This window comes from Lepisosteus oculatus, chromosome 11 (assembly GCF_040954835.1).
Source record: "Lepisosteus oculatus isolate fLepOcu1 chromosome 11, fLepOcu1.hap2, whole genome shotgun sequence".
NCBI classification, from domain to species: domain Eukaryota; kingdom Metazoa; phylum Chordata; class Actinopteri; order Semionotiformes; family Lepisosteidae; genus Lepisosteus; species Lepisosteus oculatus.
Genome location: NC_090706.1, coordinates 22,474,657 through 22,488,052, shown reverse-complemented (window position 1 = coordinate 22,488,052; position 13,396 = coordinate 22,474,657). Strand labels below are relative to the sequence as shown.

Sequence of the window (13,396 nt, the reverse complement as noted above, 5' to 3'; positions counted from 1 at the left end):
GACCAAAATAATGGAATTTATTGCGGTAGATAACCAACCATTTTCGCTTGTTGAAGATGTAGGATTCTGCCACTTGATATCTCACGTAGAGCCATTCCTGGTCGGAAATACTTTTCAGATTATGGCATTTGGTCATCTTCATCTATAGAAAAACTGTTAGACTGCAGCTTGTTACTTCATGTGAGTTGATTGAAATAAACGTTGTCTCACTTGTTAATAAAACAATTTTAGCTCATACCATCTTTTGTGTCTTTGGCTGGATAGTAACACACCATGTCTTTGGCTGGATAGTAACACACCAACCCACCCGACCCGGATTGTATCAGTATCGGCCGATCCTGCTGACAGAAAATCAGCGATCGGTATGGGCCTCACAAAACAATGATCTGTCTATCTCTAATAACAATAGTCTATCTGCAGTGAATATTCAATGGTCAAACCGACAGTCTTAAAATAAGTATGTTTTTGTTAAATTAATTATTTTTTTAAGAGTAACAAAGTATGAATTAGACTTCTTTATCTGTTTTCTGAACAAGATCAACGGCAGAGTAGCCCTGAGGCCTTCAAAGACAGGAGTGGTCCATACCCATGATCAACATCACATGATATTGAAAAAAGGTTACCAACATTTTGCTAGAACCATTTGCTTCTGATTTTAGCAGCTATTAAGGTATTAGTTCATAGGTGACACAATTGTACTTACACAGCTGTTTTGTGGATGAGAGTTCTTAACATTGCTGTAGTTTATGCACACTTTTACAAGGACACTATTCCAGCTTCAGCAAGCATCAATATTGTATATTGTGTGTCTCTAGGGATTTCCACGCCTGAGTGCTTCTGCAGCTCTGCTCAGTAATCAGATTCTCACAGTGAAGGTTTGTCCTGAACATAACAGTGGGCTCTCTACCACTGGCCTTACTTAGAAATGCTTCACCTGTGCCTCTTATTCTAATAACTAAATCTCATTTTCCTCTTTATCTTTAATCAGCACCCTATATTTTTCCTTCTTATTTTCTTAACTGCAGTATTAAGGCCAGGCAGTGGAGGCATAAACAGCTTGGAGCATACCAGCAGCACCTGAACTTCAGCTTCAAGTGTTCATACTGTTGCTTCAGAGACTGAAATTACATAACATGTGTTTACCATTTCCTTAATTGACTGAAAAATATATGTTCTCTGCAGCACTGGAAATAATGAATGAGGAAACTGCCATGCTATTCATTGTAGGGCCCTGTTGAACCTCCCTCTTCTTTACTACTACTGTACAAAATATTCTCTTCTGGTTTCCTTCTTCTGTGTCTCCATCCTCTGGTGGCTTTCCTCTCAACCTCCCTTCTGTTCACCATCAATCTTTCGGGTCAGATGGTCTTTCCTCGCTTCGACCATGGATTTCTCTCTGCTGATCAGCCTAGCTTTCAGCGGCGGATTTTAAAGGTAGAGTTATGCACTTGTGTCTCAGCCTGTGCTCTGTCCTAATGTCTTTATGTCTCTCTCTGGTATCTCACCTTTTTAGAGCTTCTTGCATTGCTGAGTATACTGTGCATGTTGTTTGATATTATACAAAAGCATGTGCTTGTTCTTTAAAAAAATTGATGTTGCTCTTGTTGAAAATAAATGCAGTTATAACTTTACAGATTATTTTTTACAACTTCAGAAAACAGCATCATTATTCAGTGCTGCTCAGTGCCCTTGGGTACAAATGCTAAGCTTTAGAAAATAATGTACTATAATTGTCTCTAAAAAGAAGATCTGAATGGTTTAAGGAAAAATCCCACTTTTGCCTCTAAAAATGGTAAATTCCAAACTTCTTTGTGAAATATATTGTAATATGTGAGACAGGCTACGAGCACACTGGACCTGTGGAGTTACAGGTATGTATATTAAAAACAATTTAGCTTGGCCAAAACTGCAAGGTGGGTAGAAGAAGTATCAAGTAATTATTCAAATGTTACAGAGTATAGTATACAGTACATTTACTTATCTGCAAAGCTGATACCTCTGCTAGAGTTTTCTTAACCTCAGATGTACTGTACATTCTGAAAACTTTAAATTTTCATGAAGTGTAATCTATTTATGAGTTGTTGATGTTTTGGTACTGAAACAACCAAATTAAGTTCAAAGTGAAAGACTTTAAGAGGCATAAAACCAATCAATTACTCCACTCAGGTCTGCAGGTCCTTTTAAAAATTCGGTAGTAGTATCACTAGAGTGAAATACAACAAATGTCGGTGAACTGTGCATAGTTCCAGTGTTTGTCCGCTTGTGACTGCAAATTTGCACAAACAGTTCTGAAACATAATCGTTGCTAAGAAGACCCACTTCTGTGACTTATTAGAATACTAATAATAGTAGTTCCAGATTAATACAGGAGTGCTTTCTCTGTACAATATGTAATAATGTTACTGGTGATAAACACTATTATTGTTGGTAGTATGTGATGGCTCTCTCTCCCTAATTCTTAGGGTGATCAAGGACAGGCTGGCCCCCCTGGTCCTCCTGGCCCCCCTGGTTCTCCAGGTCCCAGAGGACCTCCTGGGAACACAGGGAAAGATGGGCCCCGTGGCCTTCCTGGAGACCCGGTAAGAGATACAGTATTCACGTCGCATGATCTCATTTAACAGTCCAGTTCAGTGACTTCATTAGTGACAATCCACTTTGCATATATTCAAACCATACTGTAATCTCTTGATGGTTTAGTTAAATGTTCTCACATAGACATGAATTGTTTACCGTTTTATCTTTAAAATAACTCTAGAACCAAAGAGAAGGGTCACAACATCTTTTTGTCATCTGTATGGGAGAACCATACTAACATATCTTTCTCACAGATAATGCAACAACACTTTTGTCACAAAGGTTTGTGTTCAACAGTTATAATTACCCAAAGTCACTTAAATTATTTAATTTGAATAAACCAAAACTAGCTTTCAAAAATGTTGAAAAACTGATAATTATTTTTCATGTAAGCAAGGAAATACTATGTGTCCAACACTGGCACTTTCTAAGCTGTAAAATAGTACTTGTTTGATGCAAGCTTCATATCTAAATAATATTAGCCTGAAAAGTATTCATAATCATTAAAGTTTGGTTAAATATTTCCGCTTCAGCTTTAAAAATATTTAATCCCATAGCAGCTGTCTTTTAAGAATACATGGTGTGTATATAGTATATGCAGATTCAGCCATTCAGAACGCGCGAGGGATACTGCAGTAATTCAAAGTTCAATGGCTGTGCGAGATTGCGGTAGATTGCAGGAGTCTGCAGCGTTTTAGAAATTTTCAGTAATGTGACTACAGTTTTTTGTAGAACTGCCAGGTGGAGCTGTAAAAGCTTAACGGGGAGTGTGGTGCTTTTGGGCTGTCACCAGAAAACGCCCAGTTTCGAATCCCAGTCAATGCTGAGGGACAATCTTTTGTAATGATGTAAATTCTTTAGACTTTCGTTAATTTTAAACTGTTATTATACTGTATTATACTGAATGTGATGTGCCTTTTTCAGGTTAACATTCACATTATGAAATCCAAAGGTAAATTTTGGTAGCAGAAAACAAAAACTGTACTGTAATGTAATAGTGTACACACAGTAATCTTATGTACTGTGCACAGTGGATGGTAGTGATAGCTTAATATGAAAACATACAGAACAGTATTCTACCCTCTTCATAAATATTTTTATCAAAGTCTTTAACATCATTACTTATGGTGGATTATGACTTTAACATGGTTACATATTAAGTTTATATACTGTACTTCATAAAAAGGAACTGTATAATGTTTTATCCTTTTCAAAGAATACGTACAGTAGTAAGAACTCCACTTGCTGTTATTGTTAAAAATGTTGTGCTGATTTAATACCACTTGATAGTAATATTAATATAGAATCGTGTAACTAAGCAGCTAAAATATCACAAGTGTGGAAAAAGTTTAATATCCATTTATTTAAAACTTGTATTGTCCTTATAGTGGCAATGGGCAATGGACTGAAGTGTAGTGCACTGCACCCAGATGATTCAAAGCCCAGTCAGAGCATTACATTCGGTTTGTTTCTTACATAGCCAAATACATAAATATAGTCTACTATTATAGCTTATTGTGAACACAATGAGTCTCTTTCAGGTTGTAGGGGTTTTGTGCATTTACTGGGACAATTATTAATTGTAGCAGTAAGTCACAAAGTGATTATTTGATGGCTATTAGAAAACTGACCTTGCGGAATATCTCAGCAATGCACACACACGGATACTAATACACGAGAATACATTTATTAATATATCAAATGTGCATATGAACATAACAGATCTTATAGTGAGGGTTAGCAGAATACAAAAGGTACAGATGCAGCCATTCAAAACAAGCGGGGTATGCTGCAGTATAACACGGTGGGCGTGTCGCAGTATACCGTATGCAAATTAGATTGTTAATAGTATCCGGAATCACCTTATAAAACTGCCAGATGGAGCTAATAAAGGTTACCCTCTCCTGTACAGCATTTGAGCTGTCACCAGAAAACGTCGGTTTCGAATCCCGATCACTGCTGAAGGACAATCTTTATTCAATTAAGAATTTAAGTTGCATACTCTTTAGACTTTTAAATTTAAACAGTGTATTACAGCATGTTAATCATTAAACATTAAAAAGGCGGTATATTTTATAAAAGTAAGATTGTTCTGTTGGACAAAAGTACACAACCTACCACCTTTATCATGAATCCCACTCAGTGGGCGGTGCATTGTTATCTCAATCACCTGCTAATTCGTTTTACACCACTGGACGACAGGAGAATGTGACTGTACTGTATCTGTACAGAATGTGTGTTTCAATCAATACAGTAATTGATTAAAATTGCAATTGCGTGTTTAATTAAATGCCTTTTCTGATTCACAATCTGAAAATGAAAACTGCGGCAAAGTCACCTTGAATTAAAAAAAAAAAACGATTTTGGCATGCCTATAGCATTTTCACGAAACCTCCTAGAGTTGTGAGAACACTTGCTTTGTGTATAAAGTACATTGTGAATGTTTTCACAGCCTTCACTTTGTCATTTTTATGCCATTTTTTTTACCACGCACAAATATTCTTATGTCCGTATCTTCACAAGGGAATCAGTGCGAATTTTGATACTAATTAAATGACCGCGGGCACTTTCCACCCCCTCTACATTCTCAGAGTAGAACATACTAACCTTCTAATGAAAGACGGTCCACACCCACTGAAAGGAAACGTGCCCACAGGCACTTAAACTTAATATGGTCAGTAACAGTAAACAGTAACATGGTCAGAAGGAGCACGTACAAACGTTTCCGAAATAACCACATGTAAGACTCTGATGCTTAAAATGTTTAGGGAGAAAGTGGAATACTGGTGTGTATTTTTTCTTTAAACTACCAATACCAGCCATATACAGTCTGTACCGTAGGGATTTCTATATGTCTTTATTTAGTGGTTACATTAGTGACAAAAGCTAAACTTTTAGCTTCAGTAACACGTACGCCGTATGGCATACATGTTTGTTTTGGGTTTTGCTTGTTCACATATCTCTCCTTTTTATAAAACAACATGGTTGAAAACTGTTCCAAAGCCACTGTTGTTTCATCAGTGAAAAGTACATCATGAAATGCCTCTCCCTGTTCAATCCACTGGAAAAAAGAAAAGGAGCATAAAGCGTCTGATGGTCATAAACGATATTCATTTAGGAACAGCATCAGAGATATGTTTTTAACTGCACTGCATCGGAGAGAATACCATAGTGTTTTTTTTTACTCCCTGGCGGAAACTGGCTTCCATAAGAATCAGTATGGCTCAGAGATTAAATAAAACTTCACTCACACCAAACAAATGTATATTTCTAAATATCACAACATGATCGAATTTAAGTCATTTTAATAACAATGAATAGTCACCTATGCGTTACAATATAAACATTTATATTGATTTAAATCATGTTTAAATCGCCTTTATTTAAAACCCATAAATAAAGCTGATACTGTTTAGACCTTTAATTATTTAAAACTGTATTACAGCAGCACAATGCATAATGCAACGTAAATCGCTATGTTTGTCTTCTGTGTAATAATGTTCACCTCTCTGTCCAGCAAATTAACAATAATAATAATAATTTACTTAATTGTATATGGCGCCTTTAAAGGTGGCTCCTCAAAGCGCTTTACAGGTTAAAAACAATAACAACAATACTGTTAGGCTGGGCAAACGATTTTTTTTTAAAGAAATACAAAATTAGATATAATGATGTGTTCCAGCTTAGACATTAACGAAGAGCATAACACGTGGGCGGCGTAGCAGTCTGCTCTGGCTTTCCCATCTACTGTATACAGATGCACTGCAAATACAACCCCCCTCTATGCGGGAGTGCTGGCTGTGATGAATTAAACCGGTTTCAAAGGTATTTTCAAAGTAGAACAGGGCGAGATTTCCAGCAAAAGACACCTCCCCCCTCAAAAACCCAGTAAGTACAGTACTTATTAGTTAAGAAAGCTAGGCTCCTCAATGAAATCGCTTTAAAATGCTAATGCGTTGGTGTAACAGTCCGGGCGTGGCAAGCTTCTAATGGCAACTCGACTACGGCGAAAGGAACCCTTCTTTCATTGGAAGACAATGAACATATTCTAGCCCTAAATGAATTAATAGCAAACATGGTTTACATAAAAGACATTTTTCCAAGAAAGTTTAGCCTTTGTCACTAATGAAACCACTAAATAAAGACATAAATATAGAAATCTTCAGATTTTTAAAATACATTACTTTGCTAAAATGTATTTAAAAATAAAAACGATTACAAACGCCAGCGGAGAGAGAGAACAGGGGAGGGGTGCTGGTTTTGCATAAGGGGCGGGGCTATGGAAATGAGGTTGAACTTGAATTTGAACTTTATTGCCATATGTAACCAGTGCTGGTACAATGGAATTCTTACTTACAGAAAGTCTCTCGATTGTAAAACAAGTGTAAAAAAACAAAACAAAGTGCAAACAGTGCATCAAGACAATGTACAAACAAACAAGAGACAATGTGCAAGTAAACATGCAGACAGTTTGAATGTAAACAATACAGACGTGTAAACAATGACTGGAGATGTACAATAAATAAATTACAATGAGGTAGATGGTGATGGTGTAGGTGTGGTCCGAGGGGGATGGCTAAATGTGTTTGCCAGTCTCACTGCTTGTGGATAGAAGCTATTGAAGAATCTAGTGGTAAGTGTCCGTATGCTCTTATATCTCTTGCCTGAGGGCAGTGGGGTGAAGAGCTCATGCCTGGGGTGGTGACTGTCCTCTGTGATGGCCAGAATTCTACCACGGCAGCGGTCCTCATAGAGCTTTTTAATCTCGGTGAATCGCCGATGATCTTCTGGGCCATATTGACCATTCTCTGCAGTGCCTTTCTTTCTCGCGAAGAGGTGTTGCCATACCACACGGTGATCCCGTTGGTGAGGACGCTCTCGATAGTGCAGCGGTAGAAGTTCACCAACACATGTATTGGCATCCCCCATCGCTTGAGGCACCTCAAGAAATAAAGGCGCTGCTGAGCCTTCTACATGTTCTGGCTGTTTGTGAATTATCATTGTTGAGTATGGAGTTTTGAGTTATTGATTTTGTGTAATGCTTTATGTTGAAAATTGAGGTGGATTTTGTTTATAATAAAGAGGAAAAACTGGGATGGGAGGAGGTTTTGCATAAGGGGCGGGATTATGATAATTGGAGGAATTTGAGAGAGTTTAATGGTTTGATATATTTGATTTTGTATTGTGGTTGTTATCTATGTTTTTGGTTGGTATTATGTTTATATGGTTGTTTTTGTTGGTTGGTCGTTATTATGGTTATTAATAATACGATCTATAGTTGAAATCTGAGCCTAAATAAAAAGAAAAGGCATTTTCAGAGAGCAATTACGCTGTGTTTATGTAGAAGTGATTAGGTTTATGAGCAAAATAATTACTTATTCGTTTAAAACGCTATATAAAATAAAGTTTATTATTAATTTGCTGGACAGAGTGGTGAACATTATTATGCATAAAACAAAGATAACGATCCTGATCAGTTTAGAAATCTGTGTACGCTGTAAGGTTTTTACTTCTTAATTAAACTTTTAAAATACACGTTTCGAATAGAAAGAAATCCTCTTCCTGGTACAGTATGTATAGCAAACCAGCACGTCTTTTTTCTCCAATCAGAGGGGTGTCAGATGGTGTCAGCCAATCACCATTCTGAAGCCCTAGCATAATCTCTGGTATGGGGAGACCCCAGAATTGTGTCCGATAGTTTATGTAGATAGATGATAGATACATTATTGATCCCGTGATGGAAATAAAGTAAATCATTTTCATTTTAGGAAATTATTAAACGCTCGGTTAAAAGCAAAGGAGATTGTCTGTTATAGTGGACACAGACACAGACCGGTGCTAGACCGGGAGAATGCCCGCAGCGTAAAAGAAAATGCCTGATGAACTAGGGATTGGACAGTTTCCAAGTGCTTGTACAATCGATGGAAATGTTCAAATAAATGTGCAAAAGAAATAAACAAAATAATCATTTATTTCTTTATCATATTGGCTAGCTAATGTCCTCTCTTTGCTAGTTAGTGGCTTTGTTTCTGCGTTGGGTAGCAAAGGGTGACTGTTCTCAAGCGGAAGATGTAAACATCTTAATTTTCATGTTAAATATTTTTTTAAATTAAAATTCATTCTATACAGCAATCACATATTTGGGTAACGTTTCATAAAACTTTCATGCTTAAAATGTTTAGGGAGAAATGGAAGACTGGTGTGTACTTTTTTTTAAACTACCAAGACCAGCCATACACAGTACAGTTTACATACATACAGTAATGTTTATGTTCCTAAATTAATATCGTTTATGACCTTCAGATGCGTTATGCTCTTCTTCTTTTTATGCTCAGCTACTAAAATTTCCCTTTAGTGGTAAAATTCCATATAAATATTCAAAACTAAGCAGATTAAAATGTGCACAGTACAGAGATTAAATGATTAAATCTTTTCACTACCAACCAATGCACCACGAGTGCCCCAGTCTGTCATTTTGGCCAGCCAATCACTTACCGCTGTGCCCTGCGGTGGCTTGTGGGTAGTTTACCGTACCGCGGGTTTGTACCGTGCATTTTGAATGGCTGCATCTGTATATATTTAATAACAAAGAGTTACAAATGCCAAGAGACACATACATTCAGTATACTGTACCATTCATTTATACCATTTCATTAATGAGCATTGATTACAACTTCTATACTAGATACTCAAAAGCAAGTACATCACCCATAGGAATTTATATCAACTGGGGTTGAGGTAACAATTGAAGTACCATGCTGTAATGCTGAATGTTGAATACTCATCCAATCTATGTGGATTCAGATCTCCCGCGGACACAAAGGAACAGCAACAGGCTGTTGCAGTGTCCAATCGGTGTCCTCTGGCCCGGTGCCAGGCAGTCCTGGTACGGCTGGAGGTGTCGGAGAAGGAGGGAGAGATTCCTGCTGCGGTGCACTGGCAGTGACTCTCTAAAGACCAGCTAGTTAGTCCTGGCTGAACTAGCAGAGTTTGTGCATGAAAAGTGACTGAGGGTCCAAGCAAGTCACACTCTTTAGACCGGTTCGTTCCCGATGTAGCGCTAGTCCTAAACTCTTGGATTCAGCTGTCAACAGTTCTGACCGTAGTTCACTCATTGATCAGGTGACCATTCATGGTGGGTTACCGGCGATTCATGTGGCTTGCTGCTGGGCTAACCTCAGGTGGATCCTTTGGTTACATGCAGGCAACCTCTGGTCTTGATTCTTAGAACAAAGTAATGTCCTGGTACTCAGACACACTGGCTGTCATGATTGTCCAAGATGAGTCTGAGAATGTCCTGGAGGGAGACCTTCTGGGCTTTGTGCTGCCTCTTTTATCTGGAGGAGCTACGGTTGTTCATTGGTTGAAAGTTCCACGGGCATTTGAGACGTGGGGTTATCCTGCCCTACCAGGTAGGATGACTGGCTGATCAAGGTTGAGGATGAGTAACAATGCTCTCTGACCTTAGGGTTGTAAACCTTGGGATGAGACTCTCCCTTGGAATCTCCCAGACAGTAAGGTGCCAGAGATGACCATTCATTGGGGTGGCTGGAGAATCTCAGCCTTGGGACTTGTTCCTTATCAGGAAACTCTATCAGATAGAAAAATACCTTAAATGGTAGTGAAATGGCTTCCCTGTGTTCAGCATCACTAAGATGAGGGAGAGAGAGACTGGCAAGGGAGCAGCAAACTTAAGTCCTGTATTATTAATAAGCCTTGCCGCTACAAGGTTTACATCTGCATTGAGAAAATGTATATTTTGTTCTAATCCAAATTTCAGCAGCCAGTAATCAGCCAACCGTTCAATTTTAAATTTTAAACTTTAAACAGTATATCGTACAATACAGTACTGCGCAGTCCAAAGATTCACTCTGGGAGGATGTTTCTGGCAAAATGTACTCTAGCGTGAGTGTATGTATCTAGATTAACATGATAGTTTCATGATTAAGGATTTCTTCATGAAATTCTTTAAGTTAAACAAAGGAGTGAAGAAGGGTTATTTTTACAATGGTCAGTAATTGGAGAACAACTTATCAATATACCGGATGTGTAGAAACAGTTTGTTATTATAGCTTGTTGCGAACACAATGTGCCTCTTTCACTGGTCTACATCCACATTAAGAACATCTATATTTTGTACAAATTTCAGAAACGAGTAATTTAACTTAAAATTTGGATTAAGAAAAATATTACACAAATACTATATATATTTATAAATATTATATATGATATATCACATTGACGTTCATTGCCGTGTGCGCTTCTGTTTCAGTATACAGTATGTGGACCTGACTTCCTATGATTGGTGTTTGTGGAACAGTGGGAGGAGAAATCTGCCGGGGGCGGGGTGGAGTCGCTGAGACATAACATCCTTAGACTTACAGTCTTAGACTTACAAATAGGGAATATAATATGGAATCGCATATCTAAAGAAATTAATTACAATATTAATTTATATATTCACAGCCAAAATGTTGTTACTTTTTTTCTCTTTAGTTATTCCATGCTTTTTTCTCTTTATTTATCAAATGTTTATTCCATTCTAAAAAGATAAAAAAAGTAACAAAATATTTCAGCTGTGAAGCCCTCACAGCCAAAACGTTGTGTTTCTTTTCTTCTCTTTTCAGCATGTAATAAACCTTTTATTCCTTTAATACTATAACGTTTCGGGTTCTCGTGAGTTTGCTCTCTCGTGGCTCCCGCCTCTGGTCGGCCCTCCACCGCTGTGTCACTCACCAGGGAACCAGCCAGCTGAGCTTAAGGGAGATCTCCCCTCAACCCGGCGGCTGAGGCCACTGCTATTCATAGGGAAAGGTGGTTACATCACTGCACTGGCAACCAGCTCGCACAACTTGTAATTTCGGCCGTGTCCATTACAATACCTACAGTATATCGTTACATGCGTACTTACAGTTTTAAGCAGTGTAAGTGATTGCATGTGTAACTGTTCATAACAGAACTATCATTGCTTTGATCTCTAAATCCCACCAAACTGGTCCTCATGCTTGTAATGATTCTGTTCATATTTGCTTAAAATTGCAAGATTTCATTATGACTAAATCCCAGTCGAAATCTGTACAGTTTCTGCAGGGCTGGACACAATCATTAAACCAAAATACCAATTTCATTGCAGCTTCTACATGGATTCAGTGCACAACGTAACAGGTTGAACATAAACCGACGTAAGCATTGCTATCACCTAATTACAAGATAATTCGTTATTACGAAATAAGGAGGCAGTTTTTTTTACTTAGTGGCAGCAATGCGCTTCCGTACATTAGAGTTAAATTATCAAGATAAAAACTGCAATATCTGCAACTCATAGTTTCAAATGTTCATTATACAGCATAGAAAATTAGAACGAAAATTGTTGGTAAAATACTTTGGCATTGGGGAAGGGAAAAAGGCTTTATTTCGATGTTTTAATAATTACAAGAGTATCAGTGTCTGTTCCTAGTGACTTGAACAATGTGGCTAGCTGGTTTTAAGCTGAGAATCACATCAAATGAGATGAGCTTTTTCCAGTAAACTCTTTATACGGTATATGTGCATGCAATACAAAATGCCAATAGATTATTTTGACAGGTGATAAAAATGTCCTAATGGTTAACTAAAAAAAATAGGTTATATTTTGTGTTTCTTTTATTAGATTTTATCAAAATTCAGTGAAGGTGTGAAAATGAATTATCAATTTTAATTTAATAATACATGTCATATTGAGTTAGAATTGTAAAGGTACAGATTGTGACCCCTAAATGCAAGAAATACCTTTGTTTTGCTGACAGTTATGCCACCTAACAATTAGGGCCCTTCTTCCCTAGCTATAGGTTCTATTTATCTCTCAAAATCACTGTATGTACAGAACAACAACCAACACTAGTATTGTTTAAGTGCCTTTTTTTATATACCTAGTGATTACAACATTCAAAACTGTCTACCCACACCCAGAGCACATCAGATAAAAACTAACTCCAAAAGACACATTCCAGAGCAGCACAAGTACTCCACTCGGCAGGGGCTTTTTGAAACTTTCTTAACAAGGGCTCTTGACTCTTGACAGTGTCCCTGTGAAGTTTTGGGTTGGGCCAGAGCTAACTGCCCCAGACTTGTGCAGGAAATGGTTGTATAAGATGCATTGTTCAATCACACCCTGATATTAGGGTCCCTCCCCTTTCGATCACAGGTACAGTCACACGTGTTTAGCAAACCCCAAAATGTCACCTGTGTGGTATAGTAAGTGCCCAGAGTCTGTGCTAAAAGAACCTTCTGCTGGTTTTATTTAAATATAAGAGAGATCCAAAAGTATGTCAATCGCAAAAGCAGTGTGAGCCACAACTAGTCAAGCACTTGTTCTTAATGGCGTGCCAGATACTGCTGCATTCCTTTGTGTTGATTTGGAGAACACTGGCACCTAGTGTTAACTTTGAATTCCTGCCTGAGATGAAAGTAGAGCTTTACTAGAAACTGATCAGAATTTCAGAATGTTGTGAGGTTCAACTTTTAAGTTTAGTCTTTTTATTTTGATTATATTAATAACACAATCATTCAACTTAAATTTTGCTCTTTAAGCAGGTAGCTCCTGCCTCTTTTAAATATCAAGAGTATTTGGATCTTGATATTTAAAATATCGTAGGTTTCAAGGTCCTACAGTAGGTTTATTCTACAGGGATAATGACTTGTTTTAAAGCAACTAATTATCAATCCATCCTCAGAAAAGATCCTACAACTGTTAAGTTTTACTTCACCCTAAAGCCTACCCTGGAAGCATAATGCAAAAGGCAGGACTATTTTCTGTATGGGGAACCAGTCAATGTTATGACAC

The 13,396-nt window shown here is 37.6% G+C and overlaps 1 protein-coding gene across 1 annotated transcript in view; it reads left to right on the top strand.

Moving 5' to 3' along the window:
* The window catches only part of LOC107077650 (collagen alpha-1(XXIII) chain), a 72,651-nt gene that overhangs the window by 14,292 nt on the left and 44,963 nt on the right, over positions 1 to 13,396 (top strand). The window contains exons 4-5 of the mRNA XM_015349565.2: positions 1,363 to 1,434; positions 2,463 to 2,579. Of these exons, the coding sequence (XP_015205051.2) occupies positions 1,363 to 1,434; positions 2,463 to 2,579 (189 nt within the window). The remainder of the gene's footprint in view (positions 1 to 1,362; positions 1,435 to 2,462; positions 2,580 to 13,396) is intronic.